The following is a 25240-nucleotide window of genomic DNA, read 5'->3' on the forward strand; positions in this document are numbered from 1 at the left end:
ACATCCCGGGGCACTTGTGGGCATTCCCGGCACACGCCCCTGGGCTCACTTGGGCGCCCGCCTCCACTGTTGACTCTTGCTTGTTCTCTGTTCCCCAAGCCTCCCTGGCTGGCCGAAATTGGTGCATTTCCGGCAGTCTCTTCGCTCTCAGACATAAGCATCCCATGGGGCCAGGGCGTCGTTTGCCTTCTCCTGCTGTCCTGGCCCCCGAGACAGGGCCCGGCCTCTGGTCGGCGCGGCTGCTATTTGCAGAGCAGGGGGCTGAGGAGAACCCTCAGAGCCTGCGTCCCTCACCTGCCCCAGCTGTTCCCGGTGTGTGTTCCGACTCGGGTGCCCCAGGCCCTGGTGACCGACGAGATGGGACGAGTGGGCGTCATTCCAGGGGGGCCTGCTGCCCATCCCGAACCCCCCCAGCCCTGAATAAACGCTCTCCCAGGGCCACATCCGTGTTCTCCGGGCTGTGTCCTGAGATGGGGACCGAGAACGTGTATCCGGCTGCGCCCTGGAGGGGTGAGCCCCACGGCCATGGTTGCTGTGTTGTTCATTCACCAGGTACTGTACCCCACGGCACCAGGACTTCGATGACCTGGAACGCAAGTACTGGAAGAACCTCACCTTCGTCTCTCCCATCTACGGGGCTGACATCAGCGGCTCTTTGTACGATGACGTGAGTACCCGGGGTCCCCGAGAGGTTCTGGGGGAATGAGGGACGCCGTTTCCTGGTAAGCGGTAGAGGGAAAGGTGTGTGAATGGGACTTTATCTTGAAACCCGGATGTTACAATGCTGCGGCCAGCTTAGCTGGGCGTTCTGTCGGGCTCTGGTTACAACCACGTGCCAAGTCTCAGGGTGAAGAAAGAAGGAATTCCACGTGTGTTTCTGATTTGCAGAATCTTTCCTACAAAACTGTCAGCCTCTCCTGCCCTGATCTGACCTCAGGTAGCCTTCAGCTGACCTCCCAGCGGCCTCCTAATCCTCAGTCTAGTACTTTTCCTCTCCAGTTCCTAACACTCTGTCTTGGGGGAGCCTCGGGGCCCCGAGTTCTAGCCCTTGGGAGGGCCCTGGGGGTACCCGGGGCAATGGAGGGGCCTCATGCTGGCCTTGGCCTGTTAGGGGCGTAGACCAGACACTGGTGGAGATGTGATGCAGAGGCCCCACCGAGGTGCTGCTGTTCAGCAGATGAGGGTTTGAGTGGGACCCACACTTTTTTAGGGAACAGTTTATTAATATTTATGGGCCCTCTGATAACCCTGGGTCGGCTCTACCAAGACTGATTGCTTTCTAAGCTCTTGAGTCTGACGTGTGTTCTGCTCTGGGGCTCTCCCCGGAGCGGCCCCGCAGCTGCCATCTTTGCCCCCTACCCTGAATCATCATTCTGAAGATCATCTCTTGCTGGAACATTCTGTCCACTCATCCGTGGTCCTCATGAGAGTAGCTGGGGGTGCCTCCTGAGTCCTGCCTGGGCTTGGGTGGGGCTGGCGTGGGTTAGAATAAGGTCCCCTCCTGAGTAGGGTCAGGACCCTCCTGAACCCACTTAGGACAGACTTGCGTTTCCCAAAAGGTGTTGGAAAGACGTGACTATCGCGTGGGCCCCAGCAGTTCGCCCAGCTTGGGGAGCCTGTCTGACCTGTGGCCCACGGGCCTCCCACCTAGGGGGCCCCGCTTCGTGCTGGGGGCAGGTTTGTTCCTCTGAGCTGGGCACCAAGGGCGTGTCAAGCTCAGAGGGAGCTCACCCCTAAGAACCCGAGGAAGACGCCCTCGCCCTGGGAGGTCAGGGACTAAGCTGACTCCAGGCCCTGGTGTCCCCCTTCTTGGACCTTGGTTTCCCCATCCACAGCGAAGGGTACGGCAGGTGTGTGGCTGTCCTCCAGCAAGGGTGTTCTGGACAAGGAGGTTTAGCTTCTCCCTGGGACCCTGAGCTCATCCACTTGGCTTTGACTCCGCAGCAATGGCAAGCTTGTGAGGCCTCACCCTCTTGAGCGTGCTGAGGGCAGAGCCACGAGCATGCCTTGGGCGTGGCAGGGACAGCAGGGCGGGGGCCCAGGGCCCCTGTTGGCACACACACATCTAACATGAGGGGGCACAGCCCAGTCCCCCACGCTGCCCCTAGCACACCTCAGCTGGCGTGCGGCTCACCCCAGGGCCTCGAACTTTCCAGGACTGAGCGGGTGCCCTGTTGATGGTTACAGAAGCATTCGGCACCATTAGCCAACTTGCCCTTGCGCCTGGCTGAAGGCGCCGAAGTTCCTGTGGCAGATTGAGTGGGGGCCCAGTGGGGCCGTGTCCCTGGGCTTTCTGGGGCCCGTCTGGGTGCCGCCTCCAGACGCCAGCCCTGCCACTGCTCCCCGTTTCTCTGCTGGCTTTGAGGGCTTCCTGGCCCCGCAAGAGGGGCCCAACTTCCCAAGCTCCCTTTCCCACGTCAGGCCGCCAAGGCCTGGAGGGACCCGTCGTGGCAGACCCAGATCAGGCCTCGCCTCCGACCCCATTCCATCTGGGCTCGTGGCACCACCTTGAAGGGCTTTGGCAGGAGGCCAGCACCGGGTGTCCCTGGGGGCCGCACCCCCTGCTCTGCGAGAGCATGAGGAGAGAGATTTTCCTGGCGCCTCTGCGGGAGCCCCGTTCTGGACGTTTGTGACCTTCCGCCCTCCTCCCTGCCTCAGGTGGGGACCTTGGGGCTCAGTGGCTGGGAGCCTTGTCCCCGTCCCCACCCCACTCTCCAAGTGCAGCCCCAGCCGTCGGTGCTCTTGACAAGGCCACGGGTGGGATGAAGCTCCAGTGCTCGTGGGCCGGCGCTGGGCAGCCCCGTGCCGGCCTGCAGTTCTGCTTCCTGGGCTCGGAGTCGTGACTTCTAGGAAGGGACTCTGACCCCAACAGCTGCTGGGTTGGAAGAGCTGAAGTTCCTGTGTTGCGTTTAGGACGAGTGGGAAGTCACACGCCCATTTGTCAGACGGGCCGCTCTTTTCCACCGAGTTCTACGAAGTTAGTGCTCGTGGGGGTCGTTCGCTTGTTTATCCATTGTCTGACCTACGGTGTCTTTCTTAAAGGAAGCATTATTGAGGTGTAATTCACACAGCACACAGTTCCCCCACATAGAGCACAGGATTCAAGTTTCTGCTGTAGTTCACTGAGTTGTGCAGCCATCACCACAATCAATTCCAGAACATTCCGTGAGCCCCAAAAGAAGTCCCTTTCTCATCAGCAGTCACTCCCCGTCCCCTCTCCAGCACCCATGAGCCCCCTTCCTGTCCGTGGACGAGCGTGTTCTGGACGTGTCACACACGTAGACTCACACCCCGTGTGGTCTTCTGTGTCTGGTTCCCTCCCTGAGCGTCATGGGCTCAGGGTCTGTCCCCTGGGCAGCGCGTGTCCGCTCCTTGCTCCTGTCTGCAACCCAGTGACCTGCCCTTGCGTGGTGTTAACCATTCACTTGGATTGTTTCCACTTTTTGGCCATGGCGAGTCATGTGCCTGTGAATGTGCATATGCAAGTCTGTGCAGACGTTATGTTTTCATTGCTCTGGGCACGTCCCTAGGCCTAGAACTGCGCTCCTCACATGCTCATTCCATGTTTACCTTCTGAGGAACGGCCCATGCTTTCCCCCAGAGGTCGCCCTGTTTCCCGTCCCCGGCAGGAGAGTGTCTAAGGGCTCTTCTCCCCCCACCCCACATCCTCACCAACACTTGTTGCTGTCTGTCTGTTTTACCCTGCCCGTCCTAGTGGGTGTGACGTGGTGTTGGCCCTGGGGTTTTGATCTGAGGTTTCCTGCGGGTTAATGATGTCGAGCATCTTTGCATGTGCTTGTGAACCGTGTATATCTTCCTTGAGGAGAAAGGTCCATTTCGGCCCTTTACCCATTTTTTTAATCGGTTATTTTTTTTCTATTGTAGTTACAAGGGCTCTTTAGAGAGGACACAAGTCTCTTACCTGATAGATTGACTCACGTGTGTTTTCTCCCTTTATGTGGATTCTCTTTTTCAGTTTCTCGATAGTGTCTTTTTTAAAGCACAGAAGTTTTAGTTGGATGAAATCCAATTTATCGGTTTTTGTTTTACTCGAGGGCTTGTGATTTCGTGCTTGTGCTCTGGGCTTCTGCCAGGGGCTCGCCTTGCCAGGACCAACCACTGGTTCGGGGACCTTGAACGGAGAGGGTGCGAACGGGACGTGAGGCAGAGCGGGCTTGGGGTGGAGAAAATGCTGACGCTTGCTCAGCGTCTCCGCAGGCTTGGAGGGGTCTCCAGGGACCGAAAAATGGATTGACCTGTATTTTATGAGTTCTCATGGCAAGATGGGACCCGTTTGTGGCATTAGGAATAGGTGAGTCCAGTGGGCAGGGATTCTGGCCTCGTTTGCCTGGTTCTGAAAGCCGTCCCTGTCTTTTCCGGCAGAAGGTGCCGGGAGGGCTGTCTGGCACCTTTGCTGAGCTAGCCCCACTCCACGATTGTCTTCCTCCTTCCACGTCATTGACTTTGAGGCACGTTAATTATTCACGACGAAACCTCAGCCTTCACAGCATGGCCTTCACTGCCTGTGATTAATGCACAGCTCGGCGTGGCATCCAGAGAAAGCCTGCCTGACTGCCTGGCCCAGGCCGAGGGGCTGGTGTCTCAGGGTGGGAGTAGCCCCCGCTGGGGTTCAGACACTGGGGTGGGTGAAGCTCTGACGTGAGCAGGTTTGGGACTGGCCGTGAGCTCTCAGGCCCTCTGTGGGGGGTCACCCCGTAGCCATCCTGTGCTCTGCCACCAACCGTGTGCTCGCCGCCCTGCAGGATGTGGCCCAGTGGAACATCGGGAGCCTGCGGACCATCCTGGACATGGTGGAGCGTGAGTGCGGCACCATCATCGAGGGCGTCAACACCCCCTATCTGTACTTCGGCATGTGGAAGACCACCTTCGCCTGGCACACGGAGGACATGGACCTGTACAGCATCAACTACCTGCACTTCGGGGAGCCCAAGTCCTGGTGAGTGTCCAGCTGGCAGCCAGGCCGCGGGGAAGGGCTGCCCATGAGCTCCTCAGGGGCCAGACAGGTGTGGGGGCGCCTTCGGGTGGCCCCTTGGGGACAGGGTCGAGCCTGTGGCCGGGCAGGCAAAATTTGAGGGGCTCTGGCAGCTTGCGATCTATTGGCGCATCTCTTGTTGGCTTCAGGGGCAGCCTTGGTTGGTGATGAGGGGATACGTGTCCCTAGAAATGAGCTTCCTGCTCCCTGGAGCTCACGGTTTGCACCTGTGGTGGAGGCGTCCATGGAGTGTCTGTCGTATTGGGGACTCTCCCTGGGGCCGTGGGCCCCGGGGGTTGGGTGGCTGTGAGCCCTGAGCCTCCCCTGGCCTCCCCTGTGGCCTCCAGGTTCAGGGGTGGCTTTAGCAGCCAGCCCTCTGCTGTCAGGACTGGAGTGGGCGTGTCCTGAAGGCCACCCTGTGAGCGATGGGCCCGGCAGGCTGGGTCGAACATCCAGCGTGATCCGTGTTCTGGAATCTGTGTGCCGAGCACCCCCTCCACATCCAGCTTCTGCTGGCGGGACAGCCGGGAGCTGCCTTCTGTGCAAGGCCGACTTTGTTCACTGTGGTTTCCAGCAGAGATTTCTGAGCTGGGCATTTATATCTCCTTGCCTCTTCCCAGCTGTCTTAGAAGGTTCTGTTGCGGTAATGGTCACAGCTCAGAGGGAGTGGGAGGGGAAGCAGGAGCCCCAGGAGCAGTCGGTGGCTCTCTGGAACTCAGCCAAGCACCTCCGTGTGTTGAGATGGTGGGGGCGGGGGCAGAGAGGCCCAGCTTAGTTGGGGACCCAGGCCCAAGGGTCTGGGGTCCCAGACCCCGGGACCTTGGTGTCCCAGGCTGAGCCTGTGCCCATGGGCAGGGGGTGGGAGGCCACCCCCACTTCCTTGAAGTCACTGGGACATCCTGGAGCCCTTCACTAAGAGATGATGGGAGCAGGCTCAGGAGCCAGCAGGAGGCCCTAGGGGGGAAGCTAGGCCTCCCTGTGCAGGGGTTGGCTGTGGGACCACCCTTTCCTCACCTCTGAGGTGGACACAGTGGGACCCCAGCCCTGTTCTCCGTCAGGGGGCTCTTGCTTTGACAGGGAGGGATGCGGAAGCATTGGGGACGAACGCGGTAGGGGCTGCGTAACAAGTGACCACAAACCTAGGGGCTTAACGCAACACACACACATGTTCTCTGACATTTCTGGAAGCCAGGAGTCTGACTCAGGTCGCACCGGGCTAAACGCAGGCATGAGCAGGGCCGGTTCCTTCCAGAGGCCCCAGGGGAGACCCAGCTCTGGCCTTTTCCTGGCCCGCGGCCCCCCCTCCATCCTCACCGCCAGCAGCGCAGGGTCTGCCCATCTCTGGGACTCCCACCCTCTGCCTCCCCCTCGTGAGGGCCTTGTGAGGACGCGGGGTCCCCTGGGAACCCAGGGTCACCCCCACCTTGGGGGCCTTGACCTAATCCCATCTGCAGAGTCCCTTTACTATGTGAGGTGGCGTCCTTACAAGGTCTGGTGATTAAGACGTGGACATCTTTGGGGCCGCCGTCCTGCGGCCGCCGGCCCTCCGACCTTCGCATTGTCCTGCTTTGTTAGCTCGTGTGTTTGCTGGGATCCTGTTAGAATTCCACGGGCTTCTTGTTTTCAAGCCCCTTGTCTCTGTGGCTTTGCAGCAGCTCTTGATCATCGCAGCCTCTAGCTGGGAGGTATTTACCTTTTAGGAAAAATTTGGAGAGAGAGATTGACGGGGTTGGTGAGGCCCATTGGACAAAGGCCTGAATCTCACACCCCGTGCGGTCCTGAGCAGGTGGGTGGAGGCATATTCTGGTAGGCGGTGTCACCCCAGTGCTGCCCAGGAGGTCCCAGTGACAGCTCGGTTACCCCATCTCCTCCGTCTCCATGGCCAGGCCAGGCTGCAAGTCCGCGGAGGCCCCAGTCTAGGCCCTTGGAGAGGGGCTGCGCTCTGCCCGAACCCCACCGCTGTGAGCAAGGCTTGGCGGTGCAGCTTGTGGGGTGAGATGCTTGTGCCCCTTTCCTGGGGGCTCTGCCCGCCGGCTCCCAGCAGTTGGCGTCCTCCTGAGGGGCCGTGGCAGGCTGAGTGCAGCTGAGGACCTTCTGATCCACAGGCTCGGGCTGTGTGCACGAGTGTGTGTGTGTTTGCACGCGAGTCTGCAAGTCTTGCAGATGTGTTTGTGAGCGTGCGTATGTGTACATGGAAATGTGTACGTGTTCGTGTTTGTGCATACATGTGTGTGCGTGACGGTGCATGAGTACGCGTGCGTGTGTGAGTATGGGCGTGCGTGCGAGTTCCGTGTGTAAATGTGTAAGTGTGCAGTCATGTGTTTGTGACATACAAGTGTGTGCATGTGCGGAGGCCCCAGCTCGCTGGTCTGGACGCTTCCTCTTGCTGGGGGCCCCAGGGCTGGGGGTGGAGGGGAGGGGGTTTCTGGGCCCTCCCAGCACCGCGCCCCAGTCCGGTCCTCGCACGGCTCCCTGAGCACCGCTAGAGGGCGCCCCCGCCCTTCGGCCCTAGAGGCTGCTCCCAGCGCCTGCGGTAATCTCCCAGCTTCTTCCACCCTTTTAATGGACTCCTGGACCCCAGCAGTGATGGCCCCAGAGGCTCCCTGGGGGCGGCAGCAGGAGAAGAGTGAAGACTGCCGGGGTGGGCGGTGGGAACGCCCAGCTCCCTGCCGACGCCCATGTTTTGGCCCAGGTCTACCAGCCAGAGGGATCGGAAAGGGAGAAAAGCCACCTTTACCTGAAAACACAGAACAAAAAGAAAGGAGCCACGGCTAAATCCTGGCACATGCCAGCCAAAGGCAGGTTGAGCTTCGGCCATGGCCCTGCCTGAGGATGCGGTGGCCTCGGGCGACAGGGGCCAAAGTGTGAGCTTGTGGCTGGCAGGGAGGGTCACAGGGCAGGTGACTTGGGAAGTAGCCTGGGGAGCCCAGGGAGGCAGCTGGGCCAGGGCAGTCCTGAGAGGCGGTGGGGTGGGGAGGCTGGCTTCGAGGGAGGCAAGGGAGAGGGCACTGGGAATGTGAGGGGGAGCAGCCCCTGGCTGACAGGGCAGCTGACGGGCAGGACTGATGTCTGGCTCTGCACGCTACCTCCTGCCTCCAGTGGCTTGGGGTTGTCCAGGCTGCAGCCCCAGCACCCCTGTTCCCTGCCGTCCACCCACCCCTCACTTCCACCCCTTCACCACAACCCACTCCGAAGAGCCCTGGGGCAGCAGTCGGCAAGGCCAGCATCGGGCACAACAGCGGTTCATCTGAGGGAAAGAATGTTCCAGAAGGCAGCTTGACCTTGGTCTTGGTTTCTGGTCCTGAAGGGGGATGGGATTGCACATGGGGTTCCTCGTGCTGAGTGTGGCCGGTGGGAAGAGGCTTCTTAGTGCAGCTGTGTAGGATCCAGCTGCTGAGGCTTCCCACCCCCGCCCCTGCCAAGCTCCCTGCTCCCCTAGCCCCAGCAGCTCAGCTCAGGCCCCATGCCCTCTCCCCAGGATCCAGGTGGGGGCCCCAGATGTTGGCAGGGCACCCCATGCTCATATTAGCTATGTGTGACATCGGCGTATCTCCCCATCAGATTGTGGACCCTGGGGGGGGGGGCAGGGCCCTCGGTCTCCCCCCACCCCCACCCCGGGTCCCTATCCCCCAGCAGGGGCCTGGTGCAGAAAGGGGGCTCTCTGCCTATCAGGGTCCTGGAGTGCCAGTGCCATGTCCATGGGAACTGGTCCTCGGGGCCGAGACCTGTCTTGGGCGCCCCTGACGCCAGCCCAGGGGGTGGGTGCGGTGCCTCTCGTCCCTGGGCTGGTGGTTCAGGGGCCGCTCAGTGGCGCCCTGGCTCCCTGCCCTTGCCTGGGACCCCGGGGCTGCTCCCTGGCAGATCGTGCTCACATGCCTGTCTCCCTGATTGCGTCGTTTCTCCCGCGTCTATGGCAGCTTAATTGCAACCATTTCCGAGTATTTCGGTAGCATTTTAAGTGTCGACGTCCTCAGGTTTACAGCGTTTTATGAAGCCTTTCTGGGTCTGTTGCTACTTTGGTAGTGTGATTTGTGTGTCACAGCGGCGTGAACAGCCTGGTGTCGATAAAAGCGTGGAATTGCTTCAAAAGGCCGGCATTAGGTGGTGCTCTCTGGCAGCAAGGCTAAGAATATCTGAAGCGTTTGAGTGCTTCAAAGTCCCTTTTGAGATGGGGATTTAAAATAGACCTGGCACTTGCAACTTACCCCCTCCCTGGCCTTCCCGGGGCCCAGTCGGTCAGCGAGGCCAGGAGGGCGGGCACGCGTGGGCCCAGGTGTGCGGGGAAGGCTGCGTGATTCTACCCCGATTCAAGTGGCGTGGCCTGCAGGGCCGTGCTCGGGGGTGGGGCAGCCCCGGGGCTCGGCATCTGGGGAGTGGCACCCGCCATCCCTGGCCCTCCTGGAGCCCCTGGTGGCCATTCCCCACATGCTGAAGGCCCTGTGGGTCCCAGGCCTTGTGAGCTCCCAGGGGGGAAATGTAAGATTATGGGAATGGCGCTCCCACCTGGCCTGGCTTCTTGCTCAGATCCAGCGCTGCACATAGCATTTCCAACAGCATCTCCTCCTGTTCTCTCTGCAGCTTCCTTGTGCCCATGGGGTGGGGGCAGGGAAGGGCGGGGGAGGGAGAGGAGGGGGAGGACAGGCCTCCCAGAAGCCTACTCCGGGCCCCTGGGTGGGAACAGCCGGCATTCCCTACAGGGTGTTTGTCTGGGCCCTGACCCTGGCCTTCACGCCCATGACTCAGCAGCATTCCCTCAGAGTGGTGGGCACTGGTCCCAGAGTTGAGTCTCCAGCAGTTTTCTGGAGGCTCCCCCAGCCCCTCCCACCCTCCTGCTTCTGTTTACCTGGGATGCGGTCTTTCAGGTCCTCCTGGTGCCCCACAGGCAGGGAGCACGTCCTCCGATCCGCACGTGTGCCACACACATGCCTGCCTGCGCACACGTGTGCAATGCACATGCATTCACTCGTGCAGGCTCCCCGCATGGGGGTTGGGGAGAGGGCCTCTCGGATCGTGCTCCCACAAAGGGCATGGAGACCGCCCCCCCCCACCCTGCCCCGGCTCATGCACCGTCCTGGGCGTGATGAAAGGATCCTTCTAAGTGGAGTTCGTGGAGGGGGGGTGGCGGTGAGGGGATGGTACCAGAACTCCACTTCTCTGACCTCTAAGAAGCCCAGGGGAACAGGGCACCAGGGCGAGCTGAGAATTTTTCCTTTTGATGCAGCTGCACCTAGAGTTTTTCTTTGGCATTTTCCCTCAGGGGAGTTTCACAGGAGAGGGGTTGGGCGGCCTTCTGTTGCCGGGAAGCTTGACTCCCGGTGGGCACAGCCGTCTCTGCCTGCACGTGATACTGTGGGGGCCTGTGTGCGCGTGCACGAGTGTGGGCACACGCTCTGCCAGGGAGGCAGAACAAGGCTCTTTTGGGGAAGGGGGCTGCTAGGCTGCTCCTTTGCCCCTTGGCTGTGTGTCTGCTTGGCCCCTCAGGACCTCCCTGCAGGCCCACCTGAGGCTGCATCAGCCCACCTCCCAGCTGCAGCTCCTTTGCGCATCCATTAATCCCTCCCAGTAAGCCTCCAGGGATGGGTACCTGCCTTCCTCCCTGCCTCCCTGCCTCCCTGCCTCCCTGCCTCCCTGCCTCCCTCCTTCTTGGTGTCCAAAGCAGGCTCCCCAGGCTTGGCTGCAGGGGGCGTTGCTGGACCACAGTGCCGAGCCAGGCACCTTGAGGGCCTCTGCTTAGTCCCCAGGGAGCTTGGGACTGAGAAGTCTAGGTGGTGGATGGAGCCAGGTGAAGCTGCCCTGGGCGGCAGCCCCGAAGGCCCGTGGTGGGGAGGGCCAGCACCCGAAGGAGGCGGCACCTGGAGAAGGCTTGGAGACTTCATGGCTTCTGAGAGCCTGGCTCAGTGGGGACCAGGGGTCCCCATTCCCTGACTCAGGCACAGCTCCTCATCAGGCAACAGGAGTAACTCCTCCCAGCTGCCTGGCTCTGGCCCCCGAGAGGCCCCGTGGTGTCAGGGAGGACTCGGCTCGGCGCCGATATGGTTGGAGATTGGTAGGAGCCTGACAGCTTCACAGATTGGTTTTAATAACTCAGCTTCCTAGCACCATGTCCTGTCACCCGCACAAGATGCAGAAGGGAAATGGACACTCTCCCACCTCTCCCCCTTCCCCCCGCTCCCCGCCCTGGGCCAAACCCCCATTTGGGCATCTGGGGACAGAGCCCTGTGGCAGCTCAGTGTGACCGCCGTGCCTGGGGAGGCTGGATGGAAAAGACCCACCAGGATGCCAGAAGGAAGGCAGTCCATCTGTGCCTTGTTAGCATGCTGGGGAACCCGGCCAGGCTCCGCTTGCCTCAGCCCCAGGTCCTGTGCTAAGGTGGCAGAAACAGCAACAGAAGGAGTGTTTCAGAGCAGGAAGCTCCCCCGAGAGCAGACTCCCACTGAGGCAGGAGGTATCAGAACCCCGAGATTAAAAGGGAATAGATAAGGTGGTGAGGTGGATCACTTGGTGTGTGAGTCAGGGTGCCGGGCTGCAGAGGCCTGCTCTTGGGGCCCTGTGACCACTCCCCGCAGGATGCTGAAATCGGTCTGCAGAGTGGCCCAGCCCTGCAGCCACAGCCAGAGTCCGCTCTCCCCAAACAGGCCACTGGGGGAGTTCCCTGATGGGGCCTAGGCCCCTCCCCGCAGAAGGAGCCCCCTTCTGCAGGAAGATGGCTGCTGTCCCAGATGGCCGGGGGAGGCCCCGAGAGCGCTGAGCTAGACCCACTGAGGCCCAGCTTCCTGGCCTGTTGGTTCTGGGTCGGGACCTCTGCTGCCTGCCGCTGGGCCCACTGTGGAGCTCAGCTTCCCTGTTTGATGCACGGGCCGTGGGCAGGCAGGAAGAGCCTTCTTGGTCCCCCTTCTAGAGTCTCCTCTTTGGACAGTGATTGCAGCGGCTACGGCAGCAGAACTGATTGTCCTTTGTTCCGCTGTGCCTGATCTGTGTGCCCGCTGTCCCCTACTGAGGCCTGTGTGTGTGGGGGGGGTGACCCGTGCAACTTCCCTGGCTTCTGAGCCGGAAGTGCTGCATCCCCGAGCCTCTCTGAGCCGGGCCGACTTCGGGCTCTGGTCACCCTAGAGTGTGCAGGTGTGTGTGCATGTGACCGTGTGTACTCGGGGCGTGCGTGCATGTGTGCGTGCATCCAGGAGAGAAAGGAAAAGTGTCTCCTCCCGCAGGCAGCCTGTGAGTCTGTCCTCTGGGGTACCCCCACTGGTCTGTGCCCAGAAGACCCGGGACCTGGTGCTCCAGGAGGTCACTGTGAGCCACCTTACCCACCTTACCCACAGCGCTGGGGGGCCCCGGCTGGAGCTTCCGCTTCCAGTTGGACTTTGCCCCTTGCGCTCTGGAGCTTGGCATCACGACGTTGGCTCAGTGTTAGGATACGTGGGTTCACGCCACGGCCAGGAGGGCCTGTGCACAGAGAGCTTGTGGGGATGATAGCCATGTCACCCCCACCCGGGTCCCCTCCTGGGCTTCGTAGAGCCCTCAGCCTGACTTCTTGATCGGACCCCCAGGCGTTCTGCTTGTCAGGGTTGTGTAGTGCAAAAACCGAAAACTGATGTTAGCATTGGAAAATTAACTCCTGATCCTGATGCTGGAGAGACCTTTGCGTCTCAAACTAGGGCATCAGGTGTCATTAGACCGCAAGAATGGGATTGTGTCATCAGTTACCATGGCGAGTGCAACAGGCAGTTTTGGAGAACCCTGCACAGCGTGGTGCAGTGCAGTGCGAATTCCAGATCATTCCATTTGTCTGATTCCCTTCTTCGGGGTGTCACACGCCCGAAAGTCTAATCACCTGGCGCTGCTCCAGCAACACCTGACAGCGTGTCACGTGAGAGCACGTGACGTGTGCCACTTGGGGTGGACCAGAGAACCCCGGAAACGTGGCGCATTTCGGGGTGCCCTCCCAGGGGCTCTGCTCCGCAGGTGGTGGGATCTGTGCCCGTGGGCTGGCTCCTTGCCTCTCGCGGCATGCTGGCGGGGACAGACACAGTTGGTGTTTGTTCAGGGAATGCAAAGTGATTTTAACATCGCGCTAAGCGGAGGAAGGTCAGCCTTCTGCTAAGGAAAAATCTCACCATATGCTGCTCTCCTCGAAAAGCCAGCGAGAGGGAGCGGGGGTTCCTCTGGTATTGCGGACGGCCTGACGCCTCGCCACGAGCCTGGACAGCGGGCAGCACTGCAGCTGGAGGGGTCTGGGAATCGGGCTCGGGGTGCCAGAGTGCACCCCAGGCAAACGCTCCACCGCGGGGCGCTCTCCTTGCGCTTCCCGTGGTTGTCATGGGCCCCTTTCCCCACTGTTTTGGCGGCATACTCTCTTTTTTGAAAAAAGATTTTGGTGTTTAGAAGATTTATGGAAACACTGAGGAGCTAGTCCAGGCGCTCCCCTGCCCCCACACTGATTCCCCACTGGGCTCTTCTGTCGGGCCGGGACCCTGCTGCAGTTGACGGACCAGTGTTGATACATTCTCAGTAAGCAAAGTCCACAATTTATTCCGATTTTCTGTTTCCCCCAATGCCCCTTTTCTGTCCCAGGCTCCCATGTGACACAGAGTCGTCATGTCTCCTTGGGCTCCAATGGGCTGGGACAGTTTCTCAGACTTCCCTGGTGTTTGATGCCCCTTGACAGTGGCGCGGAGGACGGGGAAGGGGTTTTGTAGGAAGCCCCTTCCTTGGATTTGTTTGGGCTTTTTCTCATGGTGAGACTGGGGGTTTGGGTTTGGGGAAGAAGACCCGAGTCAAGGACCCTTCTTCTGATGCTCTCTCGGGGGTACGGGGTGCTGTCACCATGGCTTGTGACTGTGGACGTTGGCCTCGCTCCCCTGGCTGAGGGGGGCGGTCAGGTGTCTGCCCTGCAGAGTCACTCTTCCCAGTTTGTATGCTGTTCTATTTGAAGTGTACTCTTAAAAAACAAACAAAAGAAATTTCCACTACCAGAAAAGAGAAGAGAAGAATGAACAGAGTAGCCTCGCACCCAGTGCCCACAGTGGACAGATGTGAGCGTCCTGGCACCCTTTTGTCAGGGAGTTTTGATGTGTTTCTTTTCTCTTAACCTCGAGTGGAGGTGGTTTTGGTTTTCTGTTGCTGCATGGCCAACCAGAGGGCATGTGGTCTGCATTTATTTGCTGTCGGTTCTGTAGGGCAGAACTGAGGCCTGGGCCAGCCAGCTCCTCAGCTGAGGCTCTCAGAGGCTGGAATCGAGGTGTTAGTGGGCCCTGGGGAAGGTCCACCTCTGGTCCCGTCTGGGTCGTTGGCAGAGTTCTGTTCCTTGAAGTCGTAGGAGTGAGGTCCCACGTCCTTGCTGGCTGCCAGCCCTGGGCCGCTGTCGGCCTCTAGAGGTCACTCAGGGCTGGCCATGTGCCCCCCTCCATCCTCAGGCCTACTTGGGATCCCCTCCCACTGGCACCACGGACTTGAAGAGGGGCCCCCCACCCCCTGCTTTTGAGGGCTCACCTGCTTAGGTCAGGCCCACCCAGGGTAATCGCCCTATGTCAGGGTCTCCTGATGTCGGACCTTAATTATTACAGCAGAAACCCCTCACAGCAGCACAAGAAAATGTTCGAGTCACTATGAGCAGGGGCCAGGCGTCTTAGGGGCATCTGAGAACGGTGTCTGTCATAACGCCTTTATTGCCAACTATAGCTCAGTGCTGAGGATGTGCAAAACATGTACATGCCCCAGAGATACGTATTTATGTACCGTTTATTGGAGCCAACCCCCGTGTAATCCCGACAATGTTGGGAAACGAACCTCCCCCCGCCCACCCCGTGCCCCTCCCTCCACGGCCCTCTCCCTGCCCGGAGCTGACTACAGTTCTTCTGCCTCTTCTCCTCCTGACTCGATGGTACTCATGTGGCTGCTTCTGTGGGTCCTTTTCCTACGTGTGTTTGTGGCCCTGGGCAATGTGGCTGAGTGGTGGCTGGATGTGAGCGCCATACAAATAGACTTATTTGTACCTTGCATTTGTGCTGGGAGGTGGGGAGGGAGACACACCCTGTTTATGTGGCAGGAGTTGATTTATTTCTGTGGCTGTAGGGTTTTCCGCTGTACGACTCTGCCTCCATCTGTTCATCTGTTCACGGGTGATGGGCGTTCGGGCTGTTTCTGTGTTGGGCCAGCTGCATACGCCACTTTAGCGTTTTTACCGGGTGCTTGTGTACACAGTCCGTTACTGCATGCGGGGACGCACTGAGAAATCCTGACAGTAGGGGCCACGGGCGGGTGCTTGTTGCAGCCCCACGCCGCCCCCCTGCACAGGTGAGGCACAGGCTGGTTGGACACCTGCTCAGGGCCGCAGAGCTCAGAGGGCGGGGTCGGGGGCCCTGCCACTGCTCCACTCTACCCCTCGAGTCGGGAGGGGTGGCCGCTCAGCCTTGGGGTCAGGGTGTGTCCCAGGTGGCGGAGGTGGCCTGGACGTGAAGGTGTGGGAGGGAAAGGACTCTTTTTTTACAGAGTCCCCAGAACGGTCCCTGAGTCAAGCCCCTCCGAGCTGAACGAAGCTGGCAGGTTCCTGTGGGAGACGGAGACAGGGATTCGGGGACCGTTCTGCCATCTTAAGTGCGTGACTTCGGCAGAGGTCACCCTGGGTGTCCAGGTGGGGCAAGAGGGGGGATGTGTTCCAGAAATTTTGATGGGTGGGCACAGGAGACAGCGCCCCAGGCTTCTGCTCACCTCTTACTGGCCGGTGCCTGATCACATGGCCACACTTACAGCTGGGGAGCCTGGCAAACACTGTCCAGCTACAGGTCTGGGGGGGAGAAGGGAGAGGGGTGGGTGCCGAACAGAGATGGTTTTGTGCGTCAGCTCCTGGCCCAATGGAGTGCCCACTCTGGGTCTGGCATGAAGCACGCCAGGGCTGATGGCACCTGTCAGGATGGGAGCTCACGGTGTGGCCCCACACCCCCAGAGCAGGGCCAGGCTGCGTGGTGGCTGGGCACCCCAGACGGGGTCAGGGAAGCCCACAGGGCTGAGGCCTGGGGGAAGAGGTGGAGTCGGGCAGCCCATGGAGAGGGGCCTAGCGGGAGGGTGGGCAGCCAGGCCAGGGGCATGGGACTGTGGGACTGGCTGGTTGGTGGTGGATGAGTTCCTCCCCTCACCACATCCCAGCAAGAGGATGCATCAGCTGGGAGGGCGGGCCCGGGGCCAGCAGGTCAGACTAGCGCCCTTCTGCTCCACTGGGCGTCATCATCCTCTGTCTCCCTGCCGCTCGTGGACACAGATGTCACTGGCCTGTCCCACCACCCCACCGGCTTGGTCTGGCAGGAGCAGATGGCCTTTCACTTTGGAGTCCTTTGTTCAAAGCGTGGTAATGTGACTGGTGTAGATTAAGAGACGCAGGGATTTGGCTGTGGGGCGCCCCGAGCTCCTGCTCCCAGGCCGGAGTGCCAGGCCAGTAGCTGGAGTCCTCTCTCTGCCCAGCCCTCTAAGAAACTGTTGGTTCTTCTTCTTCTTTTTTTTTTTTTTAAGATTTTATTTATTTATTTGAGAGAGAGAGAATGAGAGAGAGCACGAGAGGGAAGAGGGTCAGAGGGAGAAGCAGACTCCCCGCCGAGCAGGGAGCCCGATGTGGGACTCGGTCCTGGGACTCCAGGATCATGACCTGAGCCGAAGGCAGTCGCTTAATCAACTGAGCCACCCAGGCGCCCAAACTGTTGGTTCTTTTTGAAATGTCGTCACTGGGCATGAATTCCCATCCTGAGACCCTCCCACCCGGCAGCGTTTGGATCAGAAGCTGACTGAGCCCCCAAGTCTGCGGCTGGGGCTGGGGACCCCTCCTCCTGCTGCCGAGCCGGGGCCAGCCTGGCCAGGGTCGCTCCCCCACTGCCTGGTACTGTAGACGAGCCATCAGAGATTTGGGGTCTGCGTGCAGGGTCTGGTTTCCATGGTAAATTTCTCTCATGCTAGTGAGGTTGCTGTCGGCAGATTTCAGCTCCTCTGGAGATGCCTGCAAATCTGTGAGGGGAGAGAGAACGAGTCTTTGTCAACTTTGCTTTAAAAACCTGGCTGTGAATGGGCTCCCCCTTCATGTTGGCACAGTAGCAGCAGGTGGGGAGGCCTTGCGGCCTTCAGACGGCGTGGGGCGGGCATGGGCTGGGCCGGGCGGTGCCCGCATTGCTAGAAAGAGACCTGTTAGCGGCCCTCCTTCAGTGGCCTCCCTCAGAGGCTCGGTCTGCCTGCTCTCTCCAGCCTGATGCTGAGCTGGGCCGACTCAGCCCAGGCGTGAGCTTAACCCTCCCCGAAGCGCCAGTGACCCCCAGTGCCCTGTGGCCTTGGCCTCCTGGACAGTAGGCAGAGACTCACCTGGTCTGACGTGCAAGCTGGAGCCCCTGGGCACCTGTTGATAAAGATGGTGTAACCCACGTACTCTCCAAAGCCAGCCCCGTGGTTAAGAGGGCAAGTCGGAGACACCCAGGGGGCCTCACTGTCAGCGTGTGTCCACACGAGCGTCAGTAGGCCTTGCTGTGCGTGGGTGTGTGTGACAACGAACTCCGATGTGTCCAGGACGTGGGAAATCACTTTAGTAGACCTGAGCTTCCGCCCACGTTGAAGATGTCCTGCTGGCTGTTCTCAGCTTGTGGAGAGAGCTGGACTCCCAGCCACCCTCCCGGGCCCCAACCAGCTTATTGCCATGTCCTGGGCCCATGCTGCTGTGAGTTGGGGTAGCTGACCCTGGCCTATCCAATTCCTCTGGGCTGCAGATGAAAGGGAACTGCCATCTTGGGCTCCTGAGCCACCAGCCCTGTCCCTTCCGAGCTCCTGTGCTCTCACGGACCCGTCCCTGTTCCTTCCCACTCACACCGCCTGCGTGTTTCAACACAGGCACCCCCAGGGGCATCCCTGCTCCAGCCCACGCTGCCGCTGCCCGAGGAGCTTGGTAGCTGGAGCAGGTGGCCTGTGGGCCATAGGTGTGGGCGCGGTGGGAGGCTGCCTCCGGTGCGCTTTATGAGCAGAAATTCAGGCCAGTTCTACGAGGGCGAGACCGAGGTGCTCCGTGGCAGCCCCGTGTCTGGATGCTCCGTCCTCGGTGCCTGCCTTTGGAAGCCTCACCTCAGAAGCGCCCCCCCCCCCCCCCCCCCCCCCCCGCCACCACCACTTCAAAAACATCAAAAACAAGCATGCATGTGACTTGGCATTTTCAGTTCCGTCCTATAACAAAAATAATTCACAGGTCTAAAATAAACCAGGGCTTGGGATCGGATGCCTCCAGTTCGGCATTTAATGGCAGGCTCGACACCACTGGCTTTGTAAAGTCTCTTTCTTAATTAACGTGGGCTGGCCACGTGTGAATCAGGCCCCCAGCGCTTCCGCATCCGCGGTTCCCGTGGGACGGTGCTGGGCCAGCACCCCTTTGTCTCCGTCTGGTAGGCCCGTCCATTTGGCATCCTCGCCACGGTCATCCCATCAGAGACTCCCTGTTTTCGCTGTTTATCTCCTGTGTGCGTTTCAGTAGAAACGTCATTATTTGAAATTCCTGACGCTGCTTGTGCGAGCTACTGAATTCCATCACCTGTTGTCCCGTAAAACGATCCATTAAAGATAGAACCGCCGTGGCTCCATAAGGCTCTTTTCTGGGAACAAGCCACCCTGGGCCTTGGCCGGTCCTGTCTCCCCAGCAAGTGTTTGTGTTCGCTGCATCAAGGGACCCCAGCGCCAGCACAAATGAGGGAGGCTGCCTCTTCGCGGAATGAGGTTCCTTGGGAGTTAAGATCGGATTTCTTGATAGAAATTGGGTAGCCATCCATTTGCCATCAGACAGTCCCGGCTGCCCACTCACGGAGGGGGCTCTGTGGTCCCGGCTGAGCTTCTTGCTGCACGGGAGTCCCCCTGGGCTGGAGGGACTTGGAAATGTGCTCTGGTTTCTCTCCTGAGTGTCTGGGACGGGGTCCTGGTGTCTCTCCCCTTCCAGGTAGACTAGGCTGCTGACGGCTCTTCCTGCTCCCATCGCAGTGGGCACAGGGACCCCAGGCTCTCCATCTTTGCAGGTCTTTGCACCTCTTCCCTCGTGGTTTAAAGGCAAGTCTGTCTGCTGGATGCTTTTTCTTAACGTCTTTTATTTCTCCAGACTGGGGTGGGGGGTGACCATTCACCCCATTTGACCCATGCCACCTGGTATGACCATTATTAGGGCTTCTTTCACACTCCACCCATCGTGATAAGGCCACCCTGCTCACGCCCAGCCTAGTGACCCTACCACGCTTGTGTCATGAGGTCAGTTGGAGCTGGTGTCAGATCACGAGGTGGTCCCCTTAACCTCGTTCACTGAAGGACTGGCTCACAGGGGAGGGGGCATTCTGATACGCGTTTGTGGCTCTCCTGCTCTGGTCAGAGGCTCTGAGTGGTCACGTTGCCCAGCAGCGCCAGCTTTGCTGAGATGCGCATCGGCTCTCCTGGGTCAGACTGTGTGATTCTGTCAGTGGTGGGCACACACCCAGGTTTATGTTTGACCTCCTTTGTGGGGAGGAGCTCCTGCTTCTGGACCACAGACCAGGGCAGAGTCTACCCTAGTGGGTTTCATGGCCTGCTGTGAATGTCTTTCTGGTGCGGAGGACGTCAGGCTGTCCACATGCCGATCGTTCTGCTTCCTTAATGGAATGCTTCATTCTGTTGTTTACCAGCTTGTTCTTAGCTTTCCCAGGTCGAACACTGTGTTGTTTATAAAAGTTTGTCACTTTGGCAGCACATCTTTCTGCCCATGGGTCCTCCTGTCCCTGTGCTTTAATAAAAGAGCTTGTCTTTTCCCTTCTAACTGTTACTGTTTTTTTATCTTTTTTCTTGACATATGACAGTGGCTAGCATCTTCAGTATGGCGCTGATGAGTGCTGTGGTAATGGGTGGCTTTCCTTGTTCCCAACTTTCCAGAATGCCTCTCCTACCTCATCATGAACTGTGACCATGGGGAGGTCCCTCCTAGGCTAGTTGGCTAAGAACTTTTATACTGAATGGTTTGCTATTTTACATAGAGTTTTATTTGTTGGACTGTCTTTGCAACCTTGGGGATTACGAGACCCTCTTGGTCTTACTAATACACTTTGGTGTCTGGTTTTCTAAGATTTTACTTAGGACTTTGCAGCTATGTGAGACTGGCTTATCATTTTCCTGTGTGTCTTTGTCCTGTGTTGGTGACAGGGTTTCCCATTCATTCATTCAAAAATTTGCCAGATTCATAGAAGGAGTTCAGCAGCATCTGATCTTCTTGTCTGTTTGGTAACCATGTGCGTAAGTGGGCACAGCCCTTTTAGCGTGATGGTTTTTTGGGGCTCTCAGTAAAACCACCAGGGCCTGGTGCCTTTTCCAGAGGGCTTATCTATAGGTTTCTGGTTCCCCTGACTGGGCTCATATTAACCTGGTGGATGCCTTGGTTCAAGGCCTAGAAGACACTGAAGGGCCAGGTGCATCTGTGGCACCGAGCCCAGAAACTGGGGCAGGGACTGACCGCTCCCATGTCCACAGGGCTGGGGCCTTGTTAATAGATTTATCAAGGCATAACTTACCTGCCACGCATGAAACACTGGACACAGAAGTCACCTGATGTGCTTGGACATTTCAGTAGATCCAGTTGATGTGGCTCGTCTCAGTGGTCACCAGATGAGGGGTGACCACTTGTGACTGTGTTTCTCTGGGCCCTCCTGCTCCACTAACCAGGTCAGAGATGGTGCCCCGGCAGCTGGGAGGCTTATGGGGCAGGCCATTCCTTGACTAGGTTGTTCTGCTCGGCCCGCCCAGACCACGGGGCCGTGTGCTGGAACTGTCCAGCCAACGTGTGGCTAGAGTGGGTGCGGGCTCTGTGGGCCGATACAGGGTTTGTGTTTGAAGATTGCAGCGATAACGGCTTTTCCGCATGCCCAGCACATGGGGGCCCTGGGCTTGTGCGGGCGGCTGGCTTGTGCCAGGTGGCCTCCAACTTGACACATGGTCTCAACATTTCCAGTAGCCTCTGCCTTCTTGTTTCTGTTTCCGTAATTATAGCATGTTAAACGGCCAGGGGCCTGTCTGCCCAGGCCTTGTGCACACACTGTGAAATTAACTTCCTCACCCTCCAACACACATCAGGCTGAGCTGACATTTCCAAAGTGCTCCTGGCTGGACCCCTGCTCTTGGCATGTGTTCCGCAACAGAGAGGAAGGCCGGGGAGATGAGCCTTCTCATCATGGCACCTGATCGACGGGAGCCTTGTACAGTGGAAGCTGTCAGCCTGGGCGAATGTCACCGGCAGGGAGTCGCATGAGTCTTGGGGGGGATAAAAGTGTCACAGTGTTGCACGTCTTGACTCCGAGCAAGACAGTTTCACGGGGGGGGGCCCCAGCAGGGGCTGAGGGGCCTCACGAGAAGGGTGGTTGGGGGTTTGAGAGCCTTGCCCCCAGCAAGTCTTGTTACCCTTGCAGCAGGCAGGAGAACGTACTGTAGAAATGCTGCTCTCCTGGCAGGGAACCTGAATCCACCTGTAACGGGGCCCTGAAGCCTGGGGCAGCCAGCACATCCGAAAAGATGAGGGGTGGCCCGCCGGCACAGTCCCTGGGCTCTGTGGGGTGGGTGGGGTTCCATCCGCCGGAGTCTCACGTTGCTCATCTTTTGCCCCATGAGCGTGGGTTTTCTTGCTGGTCTGAGAGCCAGCAGTCCCTCTGGCATCGCCGGTCCATGGCCCAGGAGAGGAGAGGCAGAGGCCACCCCCTACCCCCAGCAGCCTTTCTGAGGTTCCATGTGGCTGTCCCCATGGGGGCCGTGTGGGGCAACGACACACAGGAGCCCGGGGCTGCCGGGGGTCAGCTGGGCGCACAGGTGCCGGCACCTGCTGCAGGCACCCCAGTGCCCTCGTTCAAGGCATCCTGCCACCCCCACCCCGGGCCAGGCGGCCGCGGGCACTCACGCCTCTGGCTGGAGGGGGGCCTGCACAGCCCAGAGCCCTGCTCCTCATCATCATTGTAACTAACGGCTCCTGAGCAGGTCCCTGCTCTCCAAGATGGTCTGTGTTCCTCTTCGTGACACACTCATTTAATTTTTAACTCACAAGGCGTTTGCTTATTTATTTTCATTGTTCTTGATAATAATTCTAAGCCATTAGAGGGGAAAATTATATTCAAAAATGCTGTTTCACACTTTATTTGTTTGATGATTTAGAGCGATAGAAAATAGCACATTTGCTGGCTTTTATAGTCTGATAATTATTCACATCCATCAAGCCATTCTGGGGGAATAAACAAAACACCAAGAAAATGACACTATTAATAGCATCTTCCGCGGCGGACAGGAAGACTCTCCGTAGCCGGTGAGTCAGTAAAATGGCGGTGGCCTGTCCCTTGGCCTGCAAGCAGCGCGGGCCACAGAGGACGCCTCTCCTTTTAATTACCCAGCCCTGTCCGGCCCCAAGAGCTGCCCGTCTGCCAGGCTAAGGCCTCCGCCTGCCCAAGCACCTGCCACCTGTCTGGCGTCGCAGGCCCTGGAGTGTATTAGGCCCACCGAGTCTGTTGTGACCCAAGCAGGCAGAAACCTCCTGATGTCTGGGGCCACACAGTATTCCCAAGATGGCTCTGCCACCAGCTTGGGCTCAGGCCTGGCCTCCGCAGGGCTGGCGAGACCTCTCGCCCCCTGGCCTCAGTGTTAGATCAGGAACACGGGGTCGGTCGGATGGTGCACCTCTCTAGCGTCCAGGCTGCACTCGTAGACAGATCAGACCCCCCCGCCGTGTGTCGGGCTGCAGGGCTCAGATGTGATTGCTCACCGCTCTGGACCCGGCCTTGTGGGCAGGTTTGTGGGTTTCAGCTTTGGCTTCTTGGGGTGGCTGTGATCGGAGGGGGTGCATTCCCTCCGAGTACCTCAAAGTGTAAATGAAGGAGCAGGAAATACAGGGAAGGCTGGGGGATGCCCACCGTCCTGGAGCGGCCCATCTGGTCCCTCCCCAGACCTGGGTGTCGCTTCCTTCGGGAACTCGGTGTCTGGGTGCGGGTCTGGCAGCTCACCGTCATGCCTGAAGCGTGTTCCTTCTAGTTGGCTGGTCGTTTGAACCTTGAAACGGCTGGACTGTAGCAGTCTTTCAATCACTGCACCTCATGCGTCTTGTATTCTCACCTGGGGGCCCGGGGCCTGGGGGGTCTCCCGTTGCCTCCCGTGTACCTTATTCCTAATCTAAAACTGTTTTATTTTCTACCCGGGGCCCCTGATGTCTGCAGACAACTGCCTTTCCAAAAAGGGCGTCTGGCAAATGATGCCTGAATCTGGCCCTCTCGGCCTTCTGGGCAATTCCACGGCATTAAGCCGGGAGTTATGGAGCCTATCTGGTCCTGCTGCAGCCTCTGCAGGGTCACCTGGAGTGGTTGCCAGGGATACCGTTCCAACAGTGCCTACTTTTCCAGGACTTTCTGGTTTAGTGTTGCCCAGAAGTACTTAGTGTAGAACGTTCAAAAGCAGAGAGGACATGCAGAAGGGGAAGGGCTGGTGAAATACAGAGATAAAGACCCCAAGCGGAACACTGTGTAGAAAGTTCCAGACTCCTGCCCAGCCTACTTCAGGACTGGGACGCACTGTGTGTCCCTCAGACTGCCGAAGCAAGGAGTCTGAGCGACCCCTCACAGGTGGCCGTTCCTTCTGCAGCCTTCCCCAGGCCCCCCCACGCCCCGCCCCTGCACTCCCCCATTTCTGGTTCTGCTCTCTGAAGCCTCCAGTCTGCTAGCCCTCTCACAGCTCACCAGGTTCCGGAGATTGTTCTGCCCACTTCCTTTATCCAGCTTCTCCAGATTGTTCCACCATGACTTGGGTGCTGGGGCCTCAGACCCAAGCCCAAGCCTGGGGGAGGAGCACGTTGCCAGGTTGCCCTCTCGGGGTCGGACGTGGCTGGCCCTGGGGGAGGTGTTGCACTGTTGGACCAAGGGGATGACATCAGGGCCGATGGGCAGCAGCTTGCGAGGGGAAGCCAGCCTTGCCGGAGGGGTTTCCTGACACTGGCCGAGAGAGGGATGGGGAGAGCCAGGGGAAGTTCTGAGAGGGCTCTGGGGTTGAGCGGGAGTGGGGAGAGTGGCCAGGGGTAGGCTTCCTGCTGGCCACCTGGAATGGACTGGACCAGAGCACCTGGGGAGACTATCTGTCCAAGGAAACCATGCAAGAACCCTTTGTCACTAGCCGACTGGGGCTGCACGTCCAGAGGGGTTTGCAGGCCGGCCAAGTGGATTGATTTTGGCCGTGATGTTTGACCCTGTGTTGGGGATGGAGGTCCTGGGGAGCGAGACAAATTGCCCCCATGTCGGTGACCAATAAAACCGGCTCTGTTTTATGGCCCCGAGAGCTCGCTAACTAATGGCCGGACAGCTGCTCCTGCCTCGGGGGTTGGTGAGCAGACATGCCCCACCCAGATGGCTGCGTGTCTCTCTTTTCTCCCCGAGCCAGGCCTGAGAGTCAGGGATGCCCCCTCCAGGTGGCGTGACGCGGGATGGGGCTGTGACCAGGGTGGCGAGGCTCTGCTGTGGGGGCCCCTTGGGGCCTGGGGGGACTTCTCTCCAGGGGCAAATGTCCGTCCCTGTTGGGAGGCTAGCTACTTCTGTAGCCAACTCACCTGGGCCCCCATTGCGGGGGGCCTCCCAGGGTACCCAGAGGGCCGTGGCATGGAGAAAGGGCTCCATGGGAACCTACAGCCCACAGGGCTCGCAGCCGTCGGAAGGAGCTGTACAGACGGAGCCTTCACTGACCCCCCCGCTTTGGGCAGGCGGCCCAAGCTCGCTCAGAGCTGTGTGTCGGAAGGACCCACGCCCCAGTTCTGCTTGCCTTCCGCTGAGATCTGAGGCTTGCCTCTTGCCAAGGCCCCGGGGTGGGGGGTGGGCTGGGGGGCACATCGCTGGCGTAGGGGCTTCTCGGCACCCTGAGGCTGTCGCTGGGTTGTTCCAGGTGGTGGGAGGACAGCTTTCCCTTGGCCGTTGGAGCCAGAAGTCCCTGTGGCTGTCGGCTTCCCGTCCATCCGTGCTTTATAATCCTTCCAGGGGCCGCTCTTCTGAGCGCTTGGCCCAGCATCCTGCAGTCTGTACTTTCCGATAACAGAGGAGCCACGTTTCAACGTATTAAACTTTTAACATCCACCAGATTCAATTAATCTTATCTTTACAACTCCCAATTACAGGCGGTAATTAAGTGAAAGCAGCATTGTAGACTGGGGATATTGCATTAATCATCACAGCCTTGGAGCCATAAATTAGTTCCTCCTGTCCTCCGGCATCTTCCCAGAAGGACTGG

The 25240-nt window shown here is 59.2% G+C and overlaps 1 protein-coding gene across 16 annotated transcripts in view; it reads left to right on the top strand.

Annotated features, from left to right (window-relative positions):
* Window positions 1-25240, top strand: part of KDM4B (lysine demethylase 4B) — a 133967-nt gene that overhangs the window by 50983 nt on the left and 57744 nt on the right. For all 16 annotated transcript variants that reach the window (XM_027584592.2, XM_027584577.2, XM_027584585.2 and 13 more), the window contains 2 exons: window positions 553-667; window positions 4764-4957. In XM_027584592.2, the coding sequence (XP_027440393.1) occupies window positions 553-667; window positions 4764-4957 (309 nt within the window). The remainder of the gene's footprint in view (window positions 1-552; window positions 668-4763; window positions 4958-25240) is intronic.

This window comes from Zalophus californianus, chromosome 1 (genome assembly GCF_009762305.2).
Source record: "Zalophus californianus isolate mZalCal1 chromosome 1, mZalCal1.pri.v2, whole genome shotgun sequence".
NCBI lineage: Eukaryota > Metazoa > Chordata > Mammalia > Carnivora > Otariidae > Zalophus > Zalophus californianus.